Here is a 27,408-nt window from a genome sequence, read left to right on the forward strand (position 1 = left end):
TTTTATTGATTTATGTGTCATAAAATTCACCCCTTTAAAGCACACAATTCAGTGGATTTTAGTGTATTCAGAGTTGGGTGCTATCATCCAATCAATCTTTGAAATTTCCATCATCGCCAAGGAAACCCCTTGCCTATCAAGCAGCTACTCCTGCTTCCTGCCCCCACCCCCACCCCACCCCCACCCCCGCCCCGTGCCTGTCTCTGTGGCTGTGCCTGTCGGGACATTTCATATAAATGGAATCATACGACATACGACCTTTTGTCTGGCTCCCCGTGTTGTGTTGGCACTTGGTTCCTTTTTAATGGGCAAAGGACACACCACTGCATGGATGGACCCATTTCGTTCATCCTCTTATACATCGATGGATATTATGCTTTTCCCACTTTTTGGCTACTGGGAATAATGCTGCTATGAACATCCACACGCAAGTTGTTGTGTGGACATATGGTTTTAGTGCTTTTCGGTTTTGCGTTCATTTCCATTTTTAAATACATTGTAAAAAAAACTATTATTTTTCTTGATTACTGAATTTTTTTAGGTTCCCCTTTAAAATATGCGCCTGAGCCAAGTGCCTGACCGGCTTCATCCTATTCCCACCCAAAGTCCGTCCCCTGTTAGCGGTGTGACTGGACACGCCCCTTACCCTCTCAGCCCTGAGCCTCAGCTGCCTCCTCTGCGGAATGGGGATAAGCCCTGTGCCTCCTCACAGCTCACAGGGGGCACAGCGGGCCGATGCGGGTGCCACAGACCTGGCACCGGCCCTGGCGCGCATAGACTTAAGTCAACAGCTTTCCTACGAGGAGGCCTGCTGTCAGGCCTGAGGGGTAGGTCCAAAACGGCTGTGACCTTGCCCTGCCTTTGGGGAGAGCCGGCCCACCCGCTGAAACTCCCCGCTGCTTCTGTGTCTAAGGGGAACCTGCTGTTTTGCGCTCCTGCCTCAGCCTGACCCCCTACAACCAGGTTGGGGGGTGGGGGTGCCGCTGCTGCTCAGGGAGGCCCCTGTGGCGCCCACACCTTCCACCCCAGCTCCCGGCCGCCGCCTCCCCCACCCTCCGCTCTGCCCACTCCCGCCAAGGCCATGGCTCGCTGTCCCTCCGCGCTGCCATGAGGCCTGCACTTTGCAGGGCTGAAGTCCAAAGTTCAGCCCTGCGAAGCGCACGGATAAATATGAACCTTGGAGAATTTCCCCGGCTCCAATGTAAACAGAGCGGGCAGGGGCCCTGGTTCACCGGCCGCCGGGGCCAGGGCTGGGGGCGGGGGGTACCCACCGGACCTGGAGCGTGGGGTTTTGGGGGGCCGTGGGCGCACGGAGCGGGGTTCGTGCCGGCCTGCCGCCGGGCTCGCACGCAGACAGCCCGGGCCCGGAGGCCGCCAGCTGGTGGCCCGGCCGCGTGGCCGCGGAGCCATGGTCTCCAAGCTGAGCCAGCTGCAGGCGGAGCTGCTGGCGGCCCTGCTGGAGTCGGGCCTCAGCAAGGAGGCGCTGATCCAGGCCCTGGGGGAGCCGGGGCCCTACCTGCTGGCTGGAGACGGCTCCCTGGACAAGGGGGAGTCCTGCGGCGGCCGAGGGGAGCTGGCCGAGCTGCCCAATGGGCTGGGGGAGGCGAGAGGCTCTGAGGATGAGACGGACGACGACGGGGAAGACTTCACGCCGCCCATCCTCAAGGAGCTGGAGAACCTCAGCCCCGAGGAGGCGGCCCACCAGAAGGCCGTGGTGGAGAGCCTGCTACAGTAAGAACCCCCTGCCCCGTCCCAGGGCCGGGCGCCCACCCTCCGCCCCGACAGCCCTGCCCGGCCGAGTGCCCAGCCGTGGCCTGTAGCCCGAGTTGTGGGAAGGGGACCGGCCCAGGAGCTCAGGTCCTCTGTGGAGCCCGCGGCCCCAGGAGCCGGCCCTCAGCCCAGGGCTTGGGAAGCGCCGCGCCCGGGGGGGCCCAGGGGGGGGAAAGCAGGAGACTGTCCATCAAGGGCCTGAGAGCCAGAGGGCCATGGCGGCCTCCACGGCTATTCTATGCCCCAAACCCTACCTTCCCTGGAAGCTTTCAGATTGCAAGCCCGGGGCCAGGAAGCCGCTGGGGAGGGCAACGCTGGGGCTTGGGGGCTCCCCTGGTCGCCTGGGGGCTCAGCATGCAGCCAGGTCTCTCTTACCTGAGGGAGATGAAGCCTTGGGCAGGAGCTTCTCTCCTTCCCAGCACAGCCCAGGCCTCCCCCTCACCAGCAGGCGCCATGAGCGACCTCCGCTGTGGACCCCTCCACTGGCTGGCTCCCCGTCTCCCAGAGCACGGAGTGGGTCTGAGCCTGATGCCTCCCCTCTCCTCAGCAGAGCTAACTGGTTACTTATTACCCACAGGCTTTATTATTTCTCTTTTGTTTTATAAATTTATAAACGGCAAAAGGCTCTGATAAGGCCTGTGATCATTAACTTGTAGGGATGGTGGCCTGGGAAGGCCTGGGCCAATGAACCTCCCACCTAGCGGAGATGGGGGATGGGGAGCGCTGGGGTGGGGTAGGGAAAGGGGGGCGAGGGGCTGCGAGAACGTCCCCTCCCCGAAGCCTCCTCAGCCCCCGTCCTAACAGCTGGCACTATGCTAAGGTTTCACATGTTAAAATGTGATAATACTGAGCTGAACCCCGGGAGGAAGCTGTGGACAAGTCTGCTTCACAGATGAGGAGACTGAGGCCCCGAGAAGGGAAGTAGCTTGATGAAGGCCACCCAGCTGGGACTTCACACTCATTCTGCTAAGTGCTCTTAATCCCCAGGCCTGGGGGCCAGGGGCCAGGGGCCAGCGGAGGGCGGGGTGAGAGGGGTTCTGAGGCAGAGTCCCAAAGACACTCTCCAGGGACCATCTCTCTTCTGTCCAAGGTCCTGATACCGGTTTTGGGTGGGGGAGGGCTGGGGCCCCGCCTGGGAGTCCTCGGGGTCGGCTGTGAGGGCCTGGGCAGGGGGCAGGGGAGCAGATGGGCCCCCTGACTTGGCAGGAAGTGGAGGGCAAAGGGCCCTGCTGGGCTGCAGGGGAGGGGCAAAGGGGCAGGCCAGGCAGACCCAGGGTGAGGGCAGCTGGGCTGGGGCTGGGGCTGCTCAGGACCCCCATGGGGATGGGCTTTCAGGTGGGAGTGGGACACGGGCGCCAAGGGCCTCCTTACCTGGCTGGGTGGGGCCTCTTGCTCAGCTGTCCCTTTGGTGGGTTGGTGGGTGGGGAGGCCTGATCCACAGCACTTGAGGGGGGAGCAGAGGGCAAAGTGCTCCCTGGGTCCAGCCTGGGAGCTGAGGGAGAGAGGGAGACGCTGAGAGAGAGGACGGCAGGGCGATGGGGAGAGGCCTGGAGAAGCCAGCTGAGCCGCGGAGTAGAGGAGAGGGCTGCACCAGCTTGGAGAAGGGGCTGGGGAGAGCGAGGCGCCCCAAGCTGAGAGGAGGCTGGAGTGCTCCCCGCCCGCCCAGATTGGGTTTTCTTTAATGCTAACAGCATGCTATTTACTTTCCATTTAAATTTGAGATGTTGCTATAAATTATCAACCAGCTCCTTGTTCCTGCAGAGTTTATAACTAACTACCTGGGTTACTTATTGTTCAGGTAACAAAAGGGACCTGAAGCCACCCTGAGGGGATAGAGTGGCCTGTGGTCTCAGGGCACAGGAAGGAGAGGGGTGGGGGCCCCATGAAGGCCTGGGTGGTGGAGGACTTCCAGGGGAAGTCGCTGCTCTGGAGAGACAGTGGATGGGAAGCGACAGGGTGGGCCCTGCGGCCAGGCCTCCCCAGGCGCCCTGTGCTTGAGGCCACAGCACATCTCCACCCTTAGTTCACTGTGTGACTTTGGGCAAGTCTCTTCTTGGCCCTACCTGGACAAGGACTGAAATTCAAACTCCTGGCCCTGATTTCCTGACCTCTTTCCGAGGGACTGCCTTCCCTCTCACTTTCCTCCAGTTACACTCACTCCACTGATTCCCACCTCAGGGCCTTTGCACATGCTGCTCCTTCTGGCCAAGTCCTTCTCTTCCTTTTGCTCAAATGTCACCTCCTCCGGGAGGCCCTCCCTGACTGCCTCATCTCAAGGTAGGCTCTATCCCGGTCACTCTTCAACCACCTTCCTTTACTTTCTCCTGCCTCTCATCGTGACTTTGTTTTCTATCTTCTGCCATGAAAACAGCAGCTCTTCAAGGACAGGGTTCCTGTGGCCTAGTTCAGCACTCTTACCCTTACTGTCCAGCCCACACAGCAGGAATGAATGAGTGACTAGGATTCTCTGAGGCCCTGGGGACACCTGCTGCTATGGCCAGGGGGAGAGCCTGGGCCTGGGGCTCCTTCCTGGGTGTCCTCCTGGGTCCTCCCTGTCCTTGAACAGCTCAAACCTCAGCCTTGAAGGTCTCCATCCTCTCCATTGGACAGTACCACCACACTGGGACCCAGGAATTCAGTGGCCAAGGCGGGATATCCCTGACTGAGGCCAGCCTTCCTGGGTTCGAATCCCAACTCCCCAACTCCAGCACAGGCAGGTGATTTCACTCTTCTGGGCCCGTTTCCTCTACAAGGCGGAGATGACGTGGTAACATAACGTGGAGTGCGCATGCGTCGTAAGTACAGTAGACGGTGGCTATGAGGAGTGGTCCCGTTTTACAGGTGAGCAAATGAAGGCTCAGAGAGGCAAAGGGACTTCCCAAGGTCTTACAAAGCAGTCAGGCCAGGACGTGGACCCTCCCAGACACACACTCTGCACAGCACCCTCCAGGTTGCACGTCGTCCTTGACCCGTTTACCTCCCTCCTTACCCTCCCTGGTCATTCTGGCTGTTCAGCTTCACCATCAACTCGCTTCCATGCGGCGTCTGGGAGAGCAGCGGGCTTACAAACGCGTTCCACTCCTTCCTCCTCCGGTGAAATACTGATTGTTAGCTCCGTATCACAGGTGAGGAAACTGAGGCACCGGGAGGCTAAGCAACCTCCCAAGGCCCCCGGGAGAGTGTGGCACAGCTGAGATGCCAGCTGAGATCGGAGGCCGCACTGAGAGCTCAGCCCTCCGCACACGTGGCCTCCAGGGTGGCCTCCACTCAACCTCGGACGCACGGGAACCCCAGGGCCTCCGGGTCCCAGGACCACATGATGATGCCATTCCGTCCACTGAGCACGTACTGCGTGCCAGGCCCTGTAAGCCGTCCTCTCCTCCTGGAATTGCGCCGCTCTCCCAGGACCCCGAGGCAGGCGTGGGTTTGCCGTGTTAGAGAGGCGTGGGCCTGCACACCTCAGGGGCCAGGGTGCGGCGGCGGGACTGGAGCCCAGGCCGGTTTAACTTTGGAGCCGATGAGGGTGAGAGTGGGGGCGCCTGGAGACTGGCCTCTTAGTTCTGAGTTGGAGAAACTGTCCTGAAGAGTCATGTCCTTGGAGACTGAGTGGTGTGTGTGTGCGTGGGAGGGGGGGAGGGGGGGGCAGGGGGAGACAGAGAGAACAACAGAGAGACATAGAGACAGGAGAGGGAAGGAGACGGGGAGGGACACACACACTCACACACACACACGGAGTCAGCAGGACAGTGACAGTTCATCTTTCGTTTGAGCCAGGAGAGGCCTTGTTGAGAGCAAGACTGGGCTCATTCTCTGGAGAAGAAAAGGGGAGGAGGAGGGGGAGGGGGGGAGGGTTGCTCAGGAGGTGATGACTGCAATAGGGGAGGCGGGAGGCCATCCGGCAGCCCAGCTCCAGCATCAGATAAGCGTGTTTGCCGTGGAGCACACGCTGGACTTTGCCCTGCCCTCCCTCCTGGCTGTGACTGGCACCGGGAGCGGGGGCGGTGGACAGGAGAGGCGCCTGGGAGCCCCTGGGAGCAGGAGGGAGGAGCTTGGGGAAAGGTCTGGGGGGTCTGGGCAAAGTGAAATGTTCTTGAGTCCCTTTGACAAGTGAGGCTCACCTGTCTGAGCCTCAGTTTCCTCACCCGTAAGGTGGACATATTAGTACTGACTTCCGCAGGCGGCTGTAAGGTTCAGATGGCCGGCTGTCGGTACAGCGCCAGCTCACAGTAAATACGCAAGAAACACTGGTCTCATGGCTGTCATTGGCCCAGGCGGACGCTGCTGCGCTGGCTGTGACCAGCTCACGTTCAGCGGTCCCTCCTGCCTTGCCTCTCTGCCTGTGGGCACTGCAGTCAGAGGGCCAGAGCTGGTGGAAGGCTCTGCGGCCTACAGGGCATTGCCAGGGGCAGGCAGGCTGGTCCTCTGAGGACGGCGAGAAGGGCTGGGGGAGAGGCAGCGGGGGTGGGCTTCCGAGCACTGGGGGGGGGGTGTTTGCTTTTCCTTTTTTAGAATTCAGTTTTAAATAGTATATCTGCATGTGCTGGGTATTATATAACATGTTGCATAATTTTAAAAGTGTGGACCAGTAACAAAGAACTGCCCCCGTCCCGTCCTCAGCTCTCCATCCCCCGAGGCTGTGTGGCCAGTTCCTTCTGTGACCTTCGCTGTGTCCTGCAAACACAAATACGTAGAAATCTCTTATCCCATTTTAAATGTTCCGCGGTCGCCGCCCAGCAAACCTACCAAACGGCTCCACCTGGGCCCGCAGTTTAGTTCATCAGCATCCTTTTTGGTGGTTCCCAAGCCACATGGTGACGAATCGCCCCTACACATGCCGTTGCCACATGTGCACATATCAGCAGCCTCCATTCCAGAATAAACTGCTGAGCAAGGAAGGGCGTGAGGACCCGGGCCCTGGACCCTGGGTTCAATCCCTGTCTCTCTTGGCTTTGGTGTGGGAGCTGCTCTTCCCGGACACATATTTGTAACTGAGGCTTGGGACAGGGCGAGGGGAAGCAGCTGAGCCAGGGCCGGGCGGGGGGGACGGGGGGAGTAAGTGTATGTAGCAGAGGCGATCTGACCCCTTCCTTTCCACAGTCACCAGAGGACAGAAATACGGACCACAGGTGGCCTCCGGTCCCCAGTCTCTAGTGAGAGCATCTCAGCCCAAGAGCAGGATTCTGGTGCCCAGACACGCAGGTTTCTTACACATCCTAAGACTCGCCCTGACCCCTGACCTGAGGCTGCTGAGACCCAGCGCCTGCCCGGTGCTGGGGACCAGCTGGACCGCTGCCTGGGGTGCTGCAGATCACAGGAGGCATTTCCCTCTGTGATGTTTCCCCATCAGTGTCTCTGCTGGGCTGGCCCGTGACCTTGGGCAAGAGATGCAAGTGACACACGTGCCCTTAGCTCCAGTGGCCTGGACTGTAAAGTGAGAGAATCCTATTTCTCTCCTTGTTTTCAGACCTAATTTTTTTTCCCTAATAAGTCTCACTCATCCACCCACCCACCCACCCATCCACTCATTCATTCATGGTGAATTCATGCACCCACCAAGGGCATATTTGTCAGGCCTATGGGAGCTGAAAACCAGACAGCTCCTGCCCTCCCTGTGCTGACAGTCTCTCTCTGTGGCATTGCCAGGTGGGAGCGGGCTCTTTAAAGGGGGCTCAAAGGTGAGGACCCTCCCCATCAGGCTTGTGCTGCCCCCAGGGGAGTCTGTCCATCGGTCCGTGGCCATGTGTCCGTGGGGCTGGCTGGGGCCTGGGACATGTCCCCTCCCCTGTCTGTGTCAGTGTCCCTGGGTCCTGGCGCGAGTCAGACCTCCCTGCCCCTGAGTCAGGGTCTGCTTTCATCCACAATCCCACCCCAGTGTGGACAGGATCCTCGCACCCGGACCCACCCCTGCCTGCAGGGTCCCCCACCCCCACTGAGCGGGGCCTGCCCTTGTTCTCCTCCCAGGGAGGACCCGTGGCGTGTGGCCAAGATGGTCAAGTCCTATCTGCAGCAGCACAACATCCCGCAGCGGGAGGTGGTCGACACCACCGGCCTCAACCAGTCACACCTGTCCCAGCACCTCAACAAGGGCACCCCCATGAAGACGCAGAAGCGAGCCGCCCTGTACACCTGGTACGTCCGCAAGCAGCGAGAGGTGGCCCAGCGTAAGTAACAGCACCACAGCCCTGTCTTCCTGACAAGCTCGGGGGGTGGGGCTGGGAGCTCCCCCACCTGTTCCTCAGACAGGCAGCCCGGGGAAGGTCAGCGGGACCCATCCAGCCTTTATTTCTATTCTGCGCACGGCACCCTGGGAGAGGGAAGTCGGGCTGGTCCTGGGCATCCGATGATGGATAAGCTGGGCCCGACCCCAAGAGCTGTTGGTGGGGAAGGAGAAAGACCGTGTGATGTGGCGAGACATGAAAGAGCAGCCACGGCTGTAGCTCCTAGCCGCCCGCAGTGCGTCTGGCCCGGGGCAGTGCCACCCAACGTCTATTTCCAAGTGCTGAGCTGGCGGCAGGGGAGAGAGAGCTATTCTTCCTCAGGGAGGCAGGGCATCAGGCGGGTTCACACCAGCAGTATGGCCTTTAGACTCAGTCGTAAAGTATAAGTTGAATTTTGACCCATGGAGACGGAGGGAAGGGTGTTTTGGGCAGAAGGAACAGCATGTGTAAAGGCTCAGAGGCGAGGTATGTGCTCAGGAACTCCCCCCCCTGAAACCTGGGAAGACCTGGACTTCCTCACTCAGGCCTCATCCCCCACCAGGTCCCAAGTGCACTTCACACTTTTGAGCCTGCCTATGTGTAAAATAACTTCTAATATTTCTTTTCATTAATTATCCAGCTTTTTTAATATATATTTTTTAATTGACTTTAGAGAGGAAGGGAGAGAGAGAGATAGAAACATCAGTGATGAAAGAGAATCATTGATCGACTGCCTCCTGCACACCCCCTAATGGGGATGGAGCCTGCAACCCAAGCATGTGCCTTGGCCAGAATCAAACCTGGAACCCTTCAGTCCGCAGGCTGACGCTCTATCCACTGGGCCACACCAGCTAGGGCAATTATCCAGCTTTCTAAAAGACAATACACACTTAGTTAAGAAGAAAAAAATACAAGAAAGACTTTACAATAAAAATCAGATGTCCTTGTCCTAAAACAGCCACCGGCACTCCCAGTCTTGCAAACCCCCTTCTGGAGGAATTGTAGGCCACGCTAGCCATGTCTACGGACCCTGACGCAGAACCTCCCTTCCTCCCGCTCACAGAACGCCCTGGCCCCTGCCTGCCCCACGCCCTTGGCGGCCTGCTCAGGGATACGCCGACAGACTCGTTTCCACTCGAGTGGAACCAGCTGGCCAGGCTGGTGGGCCTTTGCTCTCAATGCACGTTAGGCTTTGGGGTGCATCCCAGTGTGGAATGTTGACCATCGCGGTGATTCTACTCGAGAGACGGGCTTCCATTTTCTGCTCGACTCTGTGCAGCCTGAGAGATAGTTCGTTCCCTGACCATCACCTGTAAAGTGGGTGGCATGTGTGTCACATGTGAGCAAATGCTGATGCCCGCCTGGAGCCCTGTGAGGCTACAGCTTAGCTCAGTAGCAAAGTGTGCAGGGGTTGATTAGTGATGCCTGGCTTGGACGCGGGTTAAGAACCTGGTGGCACGTGTGCTGTGTATCGGTCATCACTGGATTAGAGGGTTTCCAAGCTCTAGCTGGAAGATGCTCTGACTCGGCCCCTGGGAATGAGGAAGAATCAGGAGTGTGGTCAGGAACTGAGGGGGGAAGGTGGGAGTGGCTGGTGCTCACAGCTGCCTGTGCCTACAGAGTTCACCCACGCTGGGCAGGGGGGACTGATTGAGGAGCCCACGGGAGATGAGCTGCCAACCAAGAAGGGACGGAGGAACCGTTTCAAATGGGGCCCAGCATCCCAGCAGATCCTGTTCCAGGCCTACGAGAGGCAGAAGAACCCCAGCAAGGAGGAGCGAGAGGCACTGGTGGAGGAGTGCAACAGGTCGGAGGGCGGTGGGCAGCCGGACTGGCTTGGTCTGGGCAGGGCCGGGCTGGGGAAGGGAGGGTGTCTCCTGAGGGAGGCTCCCCCGTCTCAGCTCGGGCTCAGTGTCTGGAACCTACTCTATTCCCCCCCCCCCCAAACACACACACACACACCACACACACACACACACACACACGCCACACACACACACACACACACACACCACACACACACACACACACACACACACACACACGTGCGCGCGCCCCAGTCCAAGCAATGCTGAGTGGGTGCGCATCTCATTCATCCTCACCACAACCCGATGCTTATGTTGCTCACGTTATGACTGGAGACACTGAGAGGCTAAGTCACACAGTCACAGAGCAGAAGTGGGACCGCACCCCGGGTGCTAGCCCCAACACTCAGGTGGAGCCCTACCTCTCAGAACTCACCCCGACCCCAGGACAGGGCTCCTTGTGCCTGGCCTGGAGCTCACAGGGGCTATTTCTGCAGGGCCGAGTGCATCCAGAGGGGGGTGTCCCCATCACAGGCACAGGGGCTGGGCTCCAACCTGGTCACAGAGGTGCGTGTCTACAACTGGTTTGCCAATCGGCGCAAGGAAGAAGCCTTTCGGCACAAGCTGGCCATGGACACATACAGCGGGCCGCCATCGGGGCCAGGCCCGGGCCCGGCACTGCCCGCCCACAGCTCCCCTGGCCTGCCCCCATCTGCCCTCTCCCCCAGCAAGGTCCACGGTGAGTGCTCTGTGGGCAGGGGGTTGGGACGGTGGGTGGAGGGAAAGGGGGGAAGGAGGGAGAGTTGGGGAGCACCGCCCCAGTGGCGAAAGTTACCCAAGCCTCTTAGCACTTCAGTTTGGTTCCACTCCAATTTATTTACACTATTCTATCCACTCTATTACTCTCCCCTCCACTGACCACAACACGTCATCCATTCCACTCCATTCACTCTGAGCTGGGTTCACTTCAATTCATCCATTTCAGATCAAGTAAACTCAGTTCATTTCAGGTCAATTCTACTGTTTATTATAATCCAGTTTGTTCATTTAGATTTGGTGCTGTTTAATCCAATCCAATTGCCAATCAACTCAGTTTAATTAATATAATTCAAGGAAATTCAGTTAATTTTGTATGGCTCGGTTCGATTCAATCCAAATCAATTTGATTCAATTCAATTAAACTCAAGCTCAATGTATTTCAGGTTCAGTTCAACTAGATTCAGTTTCATTAAACTAATCCCAATTATTTCTATTCAACTCAGTTTGCTGCCGTTTATTAGCTTCAGTTCAGTTTTTTCCCGTGGTTTTATTGAGCACCTGCTGCATGTCGGGATAGCACTGGGCAGGGGGCAGGAGCCAATGAAATGCAGCCCTGCGTTCAGGAGTTGGAAGCAGCCAGCACCGAGCCTGGTAGGCGGCGCACATGCCAGCCCAGTTTGCTGGCTGCATGAAGAAAGATGGGCGAGTGGCTAAGCCAGCCGAGGCCGCTGGGGGGCAGGAACGGGGTGCTGAGGCTGCACACTGCTCCCACTGCAGGTGTGCGCTACGGACAACCTGCAACCAGTGAGGGGGCGGAAGTGCCCTCGAGCAGCGGCAGTTCCTTGGTCACAGTGTCCACACCCTTGCACCAAGTGTCCCCCACAGGCCTGGAGCCCAGTCACAGCCTGCTGAGCACTGAAGCCAAGCTGGTGAGTGCCCCCCCCCCCTGCCCCAGTAGGTGAGACCCCGCCAACCCCATCCTTCCCTTGGCTGGGAAAAGCAGTCCTCACTCAGCTTGGTTTCCCCTCCAAGGTCTCCGCAGCTGGGGGGCCTCTGCCCCCGGTCAGCACCCTGACAGCACTGCACAGCTTGGAGCAGACCTCCCCAGGCCTCAGCCAGCAGCCCCAGAACCTCATCATGGCCTCGCTTCCCGGGGTCATGACCATCGGGCCTGGGGAGCCTGCCTCGCTGGGCTCTACGTTCACCAACACAGGCGCCTCCACTCTGGTCATTGGTAAGCTGGCGGGTGGGGCATGGAGCCGAGAGCCGGAAGAGCCTCTGGGACCATTCGCTCACTCACCATCCCTCGCTGCCTGCTCTGTGCCAGGCTCTGCTACACTGGTGACACCCAGTAAACCAGACAGGCCCAGCTCGCCACTGGGGCGGCAGACAGTAAACGCAACGCGAGAGCAGAGTGCCTCCGGGGACCAAACGGGTGGGCAAGACGAGCGGCAGGAGGGGCCAATGTGGTCCAGGCTGTAGCTTTTCTTTAAAGCCCAGAGGACTTCACTTACAGGAGCTATTATGCAGCCGCTCAATAGTATATAAGACAGATGGGAGCTGATGGGAGAGGAGAGCAGAGCTAAGCCCAGGGCCTTCGACTGCATGGAACCCAGGGCTCCAGGGAACCCAGGCAGACCCACCTCCTGCCCAGATAGTGAGCTAGAGGCTCAGAGAAGGGGAGTGACCTGCCAGGGACACGAGTTAGTGACAGGTCCTAGGACAGTGATGGCGAACCTTTTGAGCTTGGCGTGTCAGCATTTTGAAAAACCCTAACTTAACTCTGGTGCTGTGTCACATATAGAAATTTCTTGATATTTGCAACCATAGTAAAACAAAGACTTATATTTTTTATATTTATTTTATATATTTAAATGCCATTTAACAAAGAAATATCAACCAAAAAAATGAGTTCGCGTGTCACCTCTGACACGCATGTCATAGGTTTGCCATCACTGTCCTAGGGCAAAGGCATTTCCTGTCCGCCTCCCCTCCTCCCCCAGCCCACTGGCTCTGGGAGGCAGGGGGGATGGTGCCCCAGGGGTCCCGGGGAGGCAGTGGACTTGGTGGCCTGGCTGACTCCTGCCCCTCCCGCTCCAGGTTTGGCGTCCACACAGGCACAGAGTGTGCCCGTCATCAACAGCATGGGCAGCAGCCTGGCCACCCTGCAGCCTGTGCAGTTCTCCCAGCCGCTGCACCCTTCCTACCAGCAGCCACTCATGTCCCCTGTGCAGAGCCACATGGCCCAGAACCCCTTCATGGCCACCATGGCCCAGCTGCAGAGCCCCCACGGTGAGCACAGGGGAGGGGACCTCGCAGATACTGCGGCCTGTGTGTGTCTCTGGTACAAGTGTGAGAGCTTGTGATGGAGGGGGCCCTGGGGGGCTCAGGTAAGTGTCTGTGGCCAGAACCTGTTTCCATGTGTGAATACGTGTGATCATGTGTGTGCACGTGTGAGTGGAAACATATCTAGGTGTTCATCGGTATTTCAGGGGTATGCCCACGTGTGGGAACACAGGCCAGAGTCTTTCTCTAGAATTAGCTATGTTCAGATTTTCAAAGGTTAATATGGGGAACATACCATGGATTACATAACTCTCCCAGCAGCGTTTGGGGTTAACACTGGCACCAAGCCCTACGATTTCTGCAGCAAAAAGTAGAATTTTACCAAATAGATTAATTAAGACTTAAATAGCCCTGGCTGGTTTGGCTCAGTGGATAGAGCATCGGCCTGTGGACTGAAGGGTCCAGATTCAATTCCAGTCAAGGGCACATGCCCAGGTTGTGGGCTCGGTCCCCAGTAGGGGGCGTGCAGGAGGCAGATCAATGATACTCCCTGTGTGCATATCCCTGTGTGCATTTGATTGAGAGCATGCATTTATATGTGTTATGTGGGTGGCTATTGTTTTATCTGTCAAGGTGAGAATATGAGTTTTTCTACTGGTGTCTGTCTGTGTGGGGGTGGCTATTAGGTGAAATTGGTTACGTTTCAGAGGCATCCTGGCCATGGAAATATGCTGCCCTCCGCCCTGCTGCCCCTCAGAGGGGCAAGGCCTTCCCCTCTGAGGCCTGTTTAGCCTCCTGTTCCCTTTCACACCTGTTGTATCCAGGTGCTGGGCGGAGCTGGGTGTGGGATCCGGGCCTTTCCCGGCTTCTCTCTGCAGGGGCTGAGCAGGCCCCTGTAGTTGGGGAGAGGGCCCCAACCCTATATCTGAACTCCATTTTGGAAATCAGCCCTGAGTCTCCCCCTACTGCCCCATCAGGCCATTTCCCAGGCCTCACACCCCACTTCCCCAGAGCACCTAGCCCTGAGGCCCTCCTGGGAGGGGGCCAGCCCTGCCCAGGATGCCAAGTCTCTACCCTCTTCTGTCTTCTCCCTCCTGGCCAGCCCTTTACAGCCACAAGCCTGAGGTGGCCCAGTACACCCACACGGGCCTGCAGACCATGCTCATCACCGACACCACCAACCTGAGCGCCCTGGCCAGCCTCACACCCACCAAGCAGGTAAGGCCCAGGGCTGCCCTGCCCACCCCCACCCCCCCTCGGGCCCGCCTCAGAGAACACCCTGGGGCTCAGAAGGCGGCTCTGTTCTCCAGGTCTTCATCTCAGACACCGAGGCCTCCAGCGAGTCTGGGCTTCACACGCCAGCATCTCAGGCCACCACCATTCACATCCCCAGCCAGGACCCTGCTGGCATCCAGCACCTGCAGCCTTCCCACAGGCTCAGCGCCAGCCCCCCAGGTGAGCGGCCTCTCCCTGCTGGGTGTGTGCAGGGGTGGGGAACCGGTCCGCAGGCAGGATAAGGCCCACAAATTCATTTGGCCTGGCCCTGCCAAGGCACTAGGCGTGAGTTAAACATTTGACCAAATATAGCAGACTAATTTTTAAGTTGATAATTGTGTGTGGCCCACGAATGTCATATCCAAATGGCCCTGGGCACAAAAACAGTGGGGCAAACTGTGAGTTGGGGGTAATGAGGCAGATCTTGGAGGGCACCCTGTGCTCCCCTGAAGTGAGCCAAGAGGGCTGGGAAAGCACAGGGAAATGAGCACATCTCACAGACTCTGTCTCATTGACTGGGTTGAGGAAAAGAGACAGTCACGGGAAGAGGAGTACACTGCGCTGGCTGTGGGCCAGAAGTGGCTCGTGGGTGCGTGGGTGTGGTTCAGGGTTAGCATTCTTTGAATCATTGCCAACATTTAAAAATTAGGATTTTTCATAAAAAAATCCAGATTTCTGACATCTTTTGGAAAATTGGAAGGACTCACGTTTCCACATAGCAACAGCGTGTGGGCTCAGGCCACCATGTCCCCCTCAACCCATTTATTTCCGTCCCCCTAAGATCCAAGTCTGCACCCTACAAGGTCATGGTGACGAGCAGGCACTGTCGAGTCCAGGTGCCGGGTTTTGAGGCCTGGGCGGCCACCTGCTAATGCGCAATGTGGGCAAGTTGCTGCCCTTTCCGAGCCTCAGGCTCCTCCATGGGCCCTGGTGGCTGCAGGGAGGGCTTCACGGTCCACGCTCCACGCTTCACCTGAGGAGCTGTCATTTTACAGAGGAGAAGCAGACACTCAGGTGAGGGACTTGGCCTTGCCTCTGACAGCTACTAGGTGGCAGGGCCAGGACTTGAACCCAGGTCCAAACTCAAAGCCCATTCTCTTACCATCGGAATCTGCTGGGCTTCTCCCAAGCCAGAACCAACAGGACACATACCTATTTAAGGAATTGGCTCACGTGACTGTGGAACTGGCAAGTCCGAAAGCTGTTGGGCAGCTTGGCAACGCAGGCAGGAGTTGATGCTGCATCTTGAGGTAGAAATCCTTCCCTGGGAAATCGCAGCTTTGCTCTTAAGGCCTCGCCTGATGGGATGAGGCCCACCCACAGCACTGAGGGACGTTTTTACTGAAGTCAACTGACTGTAGGTGTTAAGCACATCTACAAAACACCTTCACAGCAACACTCGATGAGTCTTTGAGTCAATGACTGGACACTACAGACTAGCCAAGCTGACACGTAACACTAACCACCTCACCATGTCACCAGCGCTTCTCTAACATTTCCACTAAAATGCTGAGAAGGCCACTCCCTGGGTGGCCCCAGAGCCTGCTGGGGGTCAGTAAGACAAGGGCCCACCTCCCCCATCCCCAGTGCCTCAGGGATGAGTGGGAGGGGTCAGGATGGGCTTGGTGGGCGGCAGCAGCTTCCTTTGCCCCTGCAGTGTCCTCCAGCAGCCTGGTGTTGTACCAGAGCTCCGAGTCCACCAACGGCCACAGCCACCTGCTGCCATCCAACCACAGCGTCATCGAGACCTTCATCTCCACGCAGATGGCCTCTTCTTCCCAGTAACCATGGCAACCACCTCCCAGGGGCTGGCACCTGAAGCCTGTCCAGTGACCTGGGGGGTGACCAGGGCACCTGAGCCTGCAAACATCTGCTACTACGGAGCTGCTGCCCTTCCCTAGACAACTGGGCCTCGGCCCCACCAGCTTGGCCAGTGTCAGAGAGGGAGGGCTCTGAGGTGCCCCCACCCGAGGACTGCCTCAGCGCACAAGGGGGGACTGTGGAGAGCTGGGAGACGGAGCCTGCTCCTGGCAGGACGGGACTGTCCCTGCTGCTCCTGGTAAATCCTGTCACTTAGAAAAGAGGGGACAGACTCTGGACTCCGGCACGGCCAGCCTGGCCTCTGGAGAGCCCCAGCACTCCCAAAGGAGCCCTGGCAGTCACTTCTCAGGACACAAGCCTGTGCAGCTGGGCCTCTCTGAGCTCTGAGAGGCCTTAGACCATCCCGTCACCTACGCCCTGTCCAGGCCACTCCGCCTGCCCCCTTCCTGCGATTAACCCATCTGCCCGTTTGTTCCCACCCAGCCCCCACTCACATCAGCATTCCGAGGGGCTGTTCTGCCTGAGGCCTGGAGCTCGGACGCCCAAGCCCTCGAGGAGCTCAAGCGAATGAAGGCAGCAGGGCTCTCAGCTTCCCCCTCCCTGGGCCCTGTGACCGCGTTTCCTGGGACATTTGTTCCCGAGCATCATGTCTTCCGGTGCCAGCCTGGTATCTTGCCTCTGCTGAAAAGCCCCCAAGGCTAGGAAGTGTCCTCACTCCTGTGGAGCCTTGCAACTTTGTGCCTGGTGCTAAGTCCTGGGGCAGCGGCTCCTCTGGGCTCTGGGGTCCTGCAAACCCTCCCCTGGTTTGGAGGAGAAGCTGCTGAGCTCAGAAGGCAGCAAGGCCTGAGCAGCTGGCAGAACAGAGGTGCCCAGAGGGAGAAGGGAGAGACGAGACCAGCAGAGAGGAGTCACCTGTGTGGACCAGCCTGAGGCCTGGAAGCCTGGGGCCTGAGGGATGAGGCGGTCCAGGCAGATGCAGCCCCGAAGAGCCCGAGTACCACCCAGGGAACAAGGTGCCGTGTCACCAGGCTCCTGCGACCTCCCCTCCGAGGCTGCTGCGAGAACCGGGCCCTTTAGACCAGCAGTCGCCAACCTTTCGGACCTCACGGACCACCAGTTGGCGACGCTGCTTTAGACCACCTCCATCCTGGGACCATGAAGAGCTGCATCCCCTGCAGCTGGCAGCCAGCTAAAGACGAGCCTGTACATTATTTAACTTTTAATAAAGTAAACGAGGAACATACTGGAACCTTCTTGCTTGTCCCCCATCGCCCAGTGGGTTGGGCAGGCAGAGGGAGGCGCAGGTGGGCCAGGAGCCGGAGGGATGGGTCCAGCACACGCAGACTCTCGGGGGCCACCTGTCATTCTTGCTCTGCCGAATCTACGCGACGGTGCCATTAGTTTACCTTAACCTTGGCCTTCTGCTCCGTGAATAGGCCTCGTGCATGAAGCCCAGTCCACAAGGCCTGTGGCACTTCCGTAGCCTGCAGCCGGGGCAGGGACCCTCCTGTGTGGTGCTGATTTAAAATGTCTCATCAGCATTCAGCACTGCTGGAGGCAGCACCCAATCACTTAGTTCCGTGCTGGGTCTGACCCTTAATTTTCGATAATCTGGTTGAGATATGATCGTGTGTGGTGTGTTCACAAATGTAGAGAAAGTTCTGGAAAATGAGGGGGGAATCTCTCCTTCTTTTTCAGACAATGTTATATCCAGTCACAGGGCAGAGGGGAGAAGCACAAACTCTTTGGGCCTTGACACCTCAGGGACCTCTTCCCTCATTTTCTTAAGACTGTCTCCCACTCCAGGCTGAGGAGGTGGGTGAGTCTCCCTTCACTCACCTCCTCCGACAGCCCTGGGGAGATGGAAGCGTCACTGCTCGGCTATCAGCCTTGACCAGCTGGAAGGCTCCTTCTTCCGAGACCACGGAACGTTCTGGTACCACAGGTCTGCCCCAGCCCCGGAGGACAGGAGGGCAGGCCTTGCTTAGGCTTCTCACTCTACAGCCAAGGCTTTGCCCCGACTCTTGGGCAAGCCCCGTTCATGGGCAGAGTCTGGACTTACAGCCAAGTCCCTGAACGTGGAGAGGGAGGCAGCGCCTGGAAATGCCCCGCCCCAGTGGCACCTCATCCCTGGGACTAGCTGGGCCCGCCCTGCACCTGGTCAGTGTGCAGGCGAGGCTGCTGCGCTCTTCGATGGTGGGAATGGGGAGGCCTCAATGGCCCTCGTTGCCTTTTTCTTCTTTTTGGTTCCCAGGGACACAAGGTCTCCGTTGAGCTTGGCTGACTCCTTTCCCTGCTTCCTGGCTGTGGCCTTGCTTGTGATGGTGGTGGCTGTGGTCAAGTCTGTGCTGGCCTCCTTGGCTTTCTTTTTCAACTTCCTTTTCTTCTTCTTTGCTTCTTTTTCCACCTTGACAGGACCATGGATGGCGGACTCCTGCAGAATGGCAGAGGCTGACACAGCTGCCTCCTGGCACCGCTGCCACTCCTCATCACTGTCCTCACTGCTGCAGGGAGAGGGCAGTCTAGGTCAGCTGGGGCTGGGACTGAGCCCGAAGCTGCCCCAGAAAGCGCCCATGGGGGTGGGCGGCAGGTAGAGAGCTCCGGCGCTCGGGAGTGAGGCAGACCTGGGTTCCAATACTGCTTCTCTGCTTCCCGGCTATGTGAGCTCATTCAATAACCTCTCTGACCCTCAGTGTCTTCATCTATAAAATGGGGATCTTCACTGAGCCCAGGCCTCACTAGGATGTCCAAGGAGTGAGGCGTCTGACACAAGATGGGTGCTCAAAAGCAGTAACCCTCCAAAGCCAGCCCTGCTGAGTGTCCTCCCCCCACAGAGGGTACTATTTCTCAAGCTGCCTGATGGCTCCTCCTTGGCTGGGACTGCACCCATCTGCCTGGCTACCCTCAGACACTGGCCAACACGGAAAATGGGCAAAACCGAGGGGGCTTGAGGAGAGGATGTGCGATCTCACCTGGAGCGGGAAGGCAGTCGCTTTCGGCGGGGCTGGGGAGCAGCTGTCTCCTCAGGGCCTTCGGGGATGGAGGTGAAGAAGAGGCGGAAGCCTAAACCCCAAAGGGGCAGAGTCAGCACTGCCAGGGCCACCTCTCCTCCAGGCGCCAAGGGTGCCCTGCCTCTGCGCTCAGGGAGCACCTAGTCCAGAGGCAAAGACCCAGGAATCGCTCCCGTCTAAGCACAAAAGGACGCCAATGTGTGGAGGGGCCTGCTGACGACGCTGGAGCCAGAGGACGGGGTGCTGAGGCGCCAGTGGCCAAGCAGGCCAGCACGCCCTCAGCGGTGTTTGGGACTCAGCAGTTGAGCCTCCCGCCTAAGGCAGCTTCCAAAGTGGCAATGAGCCTGACAAGGGACAGACAGCCTCGGACGGGAGAGGCTGTGCAGTGTGGTGGTGGGAGCTCTGCTCAGGGTTAGACAGGCGTGGTCACCTCAGGCAAGGGCCTTCATTCCTGAGAGCCACAGCCATCCTTACAGTCCCCCGGTAAGGGGGTCAAAGGGGGTATCATCATACCTGCCTCAGAGCAGATGCACGGATGACAGAGGGTAATACACCAAAGCTATTTCCTAGCTCCAGACATATGGTGGGTGCTTACTGAATGACAGATGATATTAACTGTACTAGAGGCCTGGTGCACAAAATTCGTGCACGGGTAGGGTCCCTAGGCCTGGCCGGCAATGAGAGCTGATTGGGGCCTTCCAGCTGCCAGCAGGGGCCTTCCTTCATTCTGCACCACCCCCTGGTGGTCAGCGCACGTCATAGCGAGCGATCAAACTCCGGGTCTCCCAGTCGAACTCCCGAGGGGACACTTTGCATACTAGCCTCTTATATAGAGAGATGAAAGATGACTACTCACCATCATCCTCCGGGGTGGCTTTCTGTACCTCCGCCTTTGTTGGTCCCTTCACAGCTTCTGAGATGGTAATGGAGCTAAGGGAAGATGAGATGGTTGATTTATGACGAAATTTTGGGTACCAACAAAATCTTTTTCAAAAAATTAACACCATTTTTTTTTTTAAGTGTAGGGGATGGAGCATGCGGTCTTAAATGCAAAAGCAGACAGCACACTGGCCTGAAGAAAGCTAACACCCACAGCTATAACCTACTGAGCAGCTCCTGCCACTCAAACTGCAGGGCTTCATTTGTTTAAGCCCCACTTTATCCCAGAAAATGCTGAGGATTTTTAAGATACTCATAGCACAGCCCTGACTGGTTTGGCTCAGTGGATAGAGCGTCGGCAGACTGAAGGGTCCCAGGTTCAATTCCGGTCAAGGGCATGTACCTTGGTTGCGGGCACATCCCAGTGGGGGGCGTGCAGGAGGCAGCTGATCGATGTTTCTCTCTCATCAATGTTTCTAACTCTCTATCCCTCTCCCTTCCTCTCTGTAAAAAATCAATAAAATACATTTTTAAAAAAGATACTCAAGGCACAACAAAATAAATACAATTTCAAACAGGGCTAAGAGAAAATAAACGCCGGAGAGACAGAAATAGTCAAAGTGTAGTGAGGAAGTCTTATAACACTTGCTTTTTGTTGTCTTTTTCAACTTTAATTTAAAAAATTTTTTGAGATAACTATAGATTGATAAGCAGTTCCAAGAAATAATACAGAGAGATTCCATATACTCTTGTTTTTGTTTGTTAATCCTCACCAGAAGATATTTTTTCCATTGATATTTATTTTTTTTAAAAATATATTTTATTGATTTTTTACAGAGAGGAAGGGAGAGTTTTTTATAGAGTTAGAAACATCGATCAGCTGCCTCCTGCACACCCCCCACTGGGTATATGCCCCCAACCAAGGTACATGCCCTTGACCGGAATCGAACCTGGGACCCTTGAGTCCGCAGGCCAACGCTCTATCCACTGAGCCAAACCGGTCAGGGCTCCATTGATATTTAGAGAGAGTGGAAGGGAGGGGCAGAAAAGAGGAGAAAGGAGGAGAGAGGAGGAAGAGAAAGGGAGAGGGGGAGGGGGAGGGGAAGGGGGAGAGGGAGAGGGAAGGAAGAAGGGAGGGAGAGAGGGAGAGAGAGAGAGAGAGAGAGAAACATCAATGTGAGAGAGTCACACTGATTGGCTTCCTCCTGCATAAGCCCTGACCAGGGCTGGGGATAGAACCTGCAACCCAGGTATGTGCCCTTGACCGGGAATCAAAACCATGACCCTTCAGTGCTCAGTCCGGTACACTAACCACTTACCAACATTGGCCAGGGCCAGATTCCATATACTCTTCATCCAGTTTCTCCCTATGGTAACATTGTAAGTAACTGCAGTTCAATATCACAACCAAGAAACTGACAATGATACAATCCACTGGCCTTATTTAGACTTCAGAGACCTGGGTTTTGAATCCTGGCTTCATTAGTTGTGTCCCTTTTGGCGAGTGACTTCATTTCTCTGAGCCTGTTACCTTTCTGCGCACTGGAGCCCCTACCTCTTTGGATCGCCACAGGAGCAAATGAGATAATGGATATCAAGCCCTTAGCACAGAGCCTGGCCACAAGCAGCAACTCAGTGAATGGTACATGTGATGACGATTACTGTCATCATGATAAGCAGTAAGTTCCACAGGCCCTCTACCAAAAATAAACCCTCTCTTCAGAAGCAGAGCAGGGAGAGCTGGAGACCAGGACGCCTGTCTCTGGTGATGCTGACAGAGGTCACTGTGCCCTATGGAGAACAACGCTCTCAGCACGTCCTCTCAGCAGACACAGCAGCATGCCGGGTGCTTGCTCCTAACTGCCTTCCGCACATGCCAAAGGCATCCCCAGGAAGTCAGCCGGGAAGAGGAACTGGAGACGACGCCACCCATGCCTGACTGGTCCGGCATCTTAACAAAATGGTTCGATGTTGGTCCCTTGGAATATTTGGCAATGTCTGGCCACATTTTTGGTTGTCATAACTGCTGGGGGGAATGCTACAAGGACCTAGTGGGTAGAGGCCAGGCATGTTGTTGACCGCCCTACAATGCACAGAATAGTCCCACAAACAAGAACCATCCAGTCCAAACGTTAATACTGCCAAGGCTGAGAAAACCTGATCTCACACAAGGGACAAACAAAAACTCTGCAGGGAATATTCTGATGCTGCTTGCCCAGCATCTGCTGGGTTTCCCCTGGGGCTTTCCATAGCGCCAGGTGGGCATTGAATACCCTGAAGCCAACCAGTCACAAGGAAATGCTGCTTTCACTGGCTGAAGTGCCAAATGACCTTCCTAAACACGTTTCCCACGTTTTCGAGTTTGGGACTGGCCCCGTGTCATGGTGGTTCAGGTTGCTGAGTTGTGGTCCAACATTCCGTCTCAGAAGAGCAGTTGGTTTACACTTGGAGGACTCACTTGTCCTTTCTGGTACCTCCTTCGAAGTGAAGGACTCTGGCTTGAACATCCTCACCTCCCTTTCAAAACCTGCTCTGTCAATCAGGAGTGGATCTAGACCAGCACATCCAGAAACATGTCCCATGCTACATTATCAGTCGTCCACCAAACGAAGGCACTGCAGCCAAATGAGTCTAGAAACTCCTGGGCTGAACAAAGTTACACAGGTCGGTTTACTGCAAGGGCACACGGGGGTATGCAGACTTCTTTGTTGTTAGATCCTTTTTTCTAGTCACACTTTGGACTAGTATTCCTTGGTGCCTATTTTTAAAATGCTGACCTAGATCTTTATAAATTATATTCTCAAATGTAAGACAGAGAACTGGCACAGTGCCTGACATACAGAAATTCTGTCTCTTGCCCTATTGTGAATGGGCTCTTGCTTCTGTGTTGCCTCTTATCCCATGGGAGCAGGACAACACAGAGCTTAAGAGCAAGGCCCTAGCTGGTCTGGCTCAGTAGATAGTGTCAGCCTGCAGACTGGAGGGTCCCAGGTTTGATTCTGGTCAAGGGCACATGCTGGGTTGCGGGCTTGATTCCCAGCAGGGGGTGTGCAGGAGGCAGCCAATCAATGATCCTCTCTCATCATTGATGTTTCTCTCTCTCTCTCTCTCTCTCTCTCTCTCTCTCTCTCTCTCTCTCCCCTCTCTGAAATCAATAAAAATATATTTAAAAAAAAAAAAAAAAAAAAGCAAGGCCTTTGGAGTCAAACACACCTGGGTTTGAGTCCCAGATCTGCTCCTTCCTCTCTGTGACTTCAGCAAATGCTGCTTCTCACGAAGAGCCTCTGTCTCCTCATCTAGAGAACGCCAGGGTCTGCGGGGCCAGGCAGTTCTGAATGCAATGAGGTGACGTATGCCACGCGCTTGCCACGGTGAGCCCCAGCCAATAGGAGCCCTACTGTCCCTGTGACTGGGGGGGGGGGGGGGGGCGGGAGAAGGTATGCTTTGGGTTACCTGTCCAGCAGGTCTCCCAGCTTCTTGGCTACGTAGGCTCGGAATTCGGGGGTGGTCTGAAGCTCATTGCCATCTTGTTCGTGCTCATCCACCTTATGCCTACAACACACACAGAAGGACCTCACTTTCTGCCAGCTCAGAAGCTGCCCCCATGCGGGCAGGGACTACATGTGTCTCATTCACCCTGTTATCCCATGACTTAACCCAGCACTGACATATTGCAGGGGAAATATTTGTTAAATGAATGTATGAACCTGAACCCAAAGTGCGCAGTACCTGAGGCTTGGCTGGGTAGTTGGCAACTGATTATTTGCAGCATCTGTGGAAATAATGAAAATTGAGTTTAGAGAGGAAATGACAATAACAACATCAGCTGTATGCCACACATGATTTTAAGTGACTACATGTATAGCTCATTAACTCTTCTCAACAATCCCGGTACAGGGGTCACCATTATCTCCACTGGGCAAATGACACAAAAACCCCACAATTATTTATATTCATACTAGAGGCCCACTGCACGAAATTTGTGCAAGGGTGTGTGTGTGTGTGGGGGGGTGTTCCTCAGCCCAGCCTGCACCCTCCCCAATCTGGGACCCCACAGGGATCAGGCCTAAGCCAGCAGTCGGACATCCCTCTCACAATCCGGGACTGCTGGCTCCCAACTGCTTGCCTGCCTGCCTGCCTGCCTGACTGCCCCTAACTGCTTCTGCCTACCAGCCTGATCACCCCCTAACCACTCCCCTGCCAGCCTGATCAATGCCTAACAACTCCCCTGCCAGCCCGGTCGCCCCCAACTGCACTACCCTGCTGGCCTGGTTGCCCACAACTGCCCTCCCCTGCCGGCCATCTTGTGGCTGTGAGCGCCACCATCTTTGAGGGCGTGGCAGTCAATTAGCATATTCCCTCCTTACTGGCTTGGGCACCATCTTTGAGGGTGGAACAGTCAATTAGCATATTCCCTCTTTATTAAATAGGATATATACATATATAATTAATAATACAGGGAAAGAAAACAAGTCAGGGGAGGGAGGAAGGAGCCTACCTATGGGAAGTGCAGTGTGGTAAGACAGCAAGAAAGGGGAAGCAGGCAGGGAGTAGATTACAAAAGGGCTTGTAAGTCTTTTTAAACAAAAGCAGGGGTTTTATTTTTATTTTTTTTATTTTTACTCCTCACCCAAGGATATTTTTCCATTAATTTTTAGAGAGAATGGAAGGGAGGGAGAGAAGCAGAGATAAACATGTCAATTGGTGGAGGCAGAGGCATGTGCCCTTGACTGGAATTGAACCCAAGACCCTTCAGTCCGCCGGCCGACCCTCTATCCACTGAGCCAAACCAGCTAAGGCAAAAGCAGGGATTTTATTTATTTTAAAATATATTTTTATTGATTTCAAAGAGGAAGGGAGAGGGAGAGATAGAAACATCAATGATGAAAGAGAATCACTGATCGGTTGCCTCCTGCACACCCCACACTGGGGATCAAGCCCAAAACCTAGGTATGTGCCCTGACCGGGAATCGAACCATGACCTCCTGGTTATCAGTATAGGTCAACCCTTAACCACTGAGCCATGCCAGCCGGGCAAAAGTAGTTTTTAAACCATGCTTTACCATGGCCTGCTCTGGCAGTCTGTATAGCTTGGATCCCTTCTCAGAATAATGTTTTAAATGAATAAAATAAAACATATAGGCCCTAGCTGGTTTGGCTCAGTGGATAGAGCCTTGGCCTGTGAACTGAAGGGTCCCAGGTTCAATTCCAGTCAAGGGCACATGCCCAGGTTGCTGGCTACATTCCCAATAGGGGGTGTGCAGGAGGCAGCTGATCAATGATTCTCTCTCATCACTGATGTTTCTATCTCTCTCTCCCTTCTCCCTTCCTCTCTGAAATCAATAAAAATATATTAAAACACACACACACACACACACACACACACACAGGATTACAAAAAACACACAATTATGTTGAAATTCAGTTACCATAACAGCAAAAAACCAAACCTGGCACACTATTATGTGTGCGTCCTTTTTAATGCATTAAATAAGATCGAGAGATTCTTTTAAAAATATATATATTTTTTTTTTTAATTGATTTTAGAGAGGGAAGGGACAGACAGAAACATCAATAATGAGAATCATTGATGGGCTGCCTCCAGCACGCCCCCTACTGGGGACCAGTCCGCAACCCCCCATGTGCCCTGACCAGAATGGAACTGTGACCTCCTGGTTCATATGTTGAACGAAGATCAACCACTGAGCCCCACGACCAGGGCTAGAGATTCTTTAGCTCTAGGGTCTAAAAATTATTGTAACTTTAAAGTAGGAATGAATGTAAGTTATTTTTTCCAACATTTATCGGCAAAGATTGTAATGAGATATGAAAATCTGTGACTTTCGACAGGACAAAGTAACAGGTATTGTCAAAGCTACTGTGGCTTGTTGCTCACAGGAAAATGGGAAGGGATGCTAAATTTCAGAGGTTAATGAAAGTAAAGACGAAATGCCTTCCCCATCCCAAATCCATGCACCTGTGGATTGTGATCAGGTAGCCCCAAGGTGAGCTTCGGACCTTTCCCGCGACACCAGGGCGTCGCGGTCAGAGCTGGGTGTTGGACAGGCTCCCCGGCAGCCCCGGGGCGTGGAAATGCGCTGCAGGCGGAGGAAGGGTGGGTGCGAGTCCAGAAAGCGCCTGCCGCAGTCATTTCGGGGCGGCGGCGGCTCCCGGTGTGACGCCCAAGGGAGCTGAGTCAAGAGGCATTCGGGTGCCTCAGTTTCCCCGAATGGGACCATGAAACGACCCACACCAGTGCCTGGAGCTCTCGGAAGAAGTCGAGTCCCGAAGTCTCGTTCCCACCAGCCCCCCTCTCGGCCCGGGGAAGAGCCTACGCCCTCCGGCCAGACGGCTCGAGCCCAGCCCCTACCGGCTCTTTTCTTCTCCGGGCCTCTCGGGCGCTGCCCCACGCCCCAGGCCGGCACCGCCGCCTCGCGGCACCGCGCCAGCTCCTCGGCGTCGCTGCCGCCGCTGCTGCTCTCCGCATCGCTGATGGAACCTCTGGGCGCCGTCATCTTGAACCACCGCAAAGGGTTGTGGGAGCGCCTCCAATAGGGTTACCGCTCCACGACCCCGCGGGAGAGCGGCGACGTGCGCAGCATTGTGGGGATTGTAGTTCTCAGACGCAGGCCGCCGATGGCCATTGATTTGTTGTGGGAGATTCCACAAACTAAGAGTTTAGAAGTGCCAAAGAAAGCAACTGCTCCATCCTTTAATTGATGAGGAAAAGGAGACAGACAGAGGGGGGAAATTGCCTAAGGTCATACAGGGGTTAATGACAAAACCAGGGTTAATCCCCAAGGTTTCTTTCAATTTAGTTTCATTTTTATTCATTTATTCCAGGAGTTCTGAAATCCACCTGAGAATCAGAAACAACTTAGAAAACCTGTTAAAATGCAGCCCGGCCGGCGTGGCTCAATGGTTGAACACCAACCTATGAACCAGGAAGTCATGGTTCGATTCCTGGTTGGGGCACATGCCTGGGTTGCAGGCTCCACCTCCTGTGTGAGGCCTGTAGGAGGCAGCCGATCAAGGATTCTCTCTCATCATTGATGTTTCCAACTCTCTTTCCCTCTCCCTTTCTCTCTTAAATCAATAAAAATATTTTTTTTAAATGCAGATTGGGAGAGAACCAAGATGGCGGCATAGGTCAACGCCGGAGTTTGCTGCCTTGAACAACTACTTCAAAAGTGAAACTAAAAAACGGAAGGGACATCACCCAGAACCACAGGAACGCTGGCTGAGTGGAAGTCCTACAACTAGGAGGAAAGAGAAACGCATACGGACACTCAGAGGAGGCGCAGTGCTGAAGTCAAATTCTGAGGTGCGGAGTGCGCGGAGTGGGCTGGTGGCGGAGGGCGCGGTTGGCGTTTTCAATCGGGAGGGAGTCGCAGACTCTGAGCTCCAGATCCAGGCGAGTCTTTAGGGACCCAGACTCAAACGGGAGAAGCGGGACTGTCTGCTTCGGTCAGAGCGAGTGCAGCTTTCTCTCCGAGCTTTGCAGCGGGTACTGGGACTCAGAAAGGCAGAGCCCCTGGGGACAGGACTGAGAGCCGCCATAACTGCTCTCTCTGGCCCACCCTGTTGATCCTGTGCGACCCGCCC

The 27,408-nt window shown here is 55.7% G+C and overlaps 2 protein-coding genes across 4 annotated transcripts; one reads left to right on the plus strand and one right to left on the minus strand.

Annotated features, from left to right (window-relative positions):
- Positions 1-1,408: 1,408 nt before the first annotated feature.
- HNF1A (HNF1 homeobox A) lies at positions 1,409-16,126 on the plus strand. 2 transcript variants are annotated; one of them, XM_036353754.1, is made up of 10 exons: positions 1,409-1,731; positions 7,732-7,931; positions 9,588-9,774; positions 10,270-10,511; positions 11,309-11,460; positions 11,564-11,765; positions 12,632-12,823; positions 13,920-14,035; positions 14,128-14,272; positions 15,750-16,126. In XM_036353754.1, the coding sequence occupies exons 1-10, from the start codon at positions 1,409-1,411 to the stop codon at positions 15,875-15,877; spliced, it is 1,887 nt and encodes a 628-aa protein (XP_036209647.1). In that variant the 3' UTR covers positions 15,878-16,126. The 2 variants fall into 2 exon arrangements, with proteins under 2 accessions (XP_036209647.1, XP_036209648.1); XM_036353755.1 differs by lacking the exon at positions 1,409-1,731 and adding an exon at positions 6,818-6,969 and having other exon boundaries at positions 15,750-15,877.
- A 256-nt stretch (positions 16,127-16,382) lies between these two features.
- CUNH12orf43 (chromosome unknown C12orf43 homolog) lies at positions 16,383-26,348 on the minus strand. 2 transcript variants are annotated; one of them, XM_036353760.1, is made up of 6 exons: positions 26,174-26,348; positions 23,533-23,575; positions 23,257-23,355; positions 19,781-19,854; positions 18,886-18,976; positions 16,383-18,417 (listed from the first exon to the last, which is right to left on the minus strand). In XM_036353760.1, exons 1-6 carry the CDS (start codon positions 26,316-26,318, stop codon positions 18,075-18,077), a joined length of 795 nt encoding a protein of 264 aa, XP_036209653.1. In that variant the 5' UTR covers positions 26,319-26,348; the 3' UTR covers positions 16,383-18,074. The 2 variants fall into 2 exon arrangements, with proteins under 2 accessions (XP_036209653.1, XP_036209654.1); XM_036353761.1 differs by having other exon boundaries at positions 16,383-18,414; positions 26,174-26,344.
- Positions 26,349-27,408: the final 1,060 nt, after the last annotated feature.

Source organism: Myotis myotis, unplaced genomic scaffold, assembly GCF_014108235.1.
Source record: "Myotis myotis isolate mMyoMyo1 unplaced genomic scaffold, mMyoMyo1.p scaffold_m19_p_20, whole genome shotgun sequence".
Lineage (NCBI taxonomy): Eukaryota > Metazoa > Chordata > Mammalia > Chiroptera > Vespertilionidae > Myotis > Myotis myotis.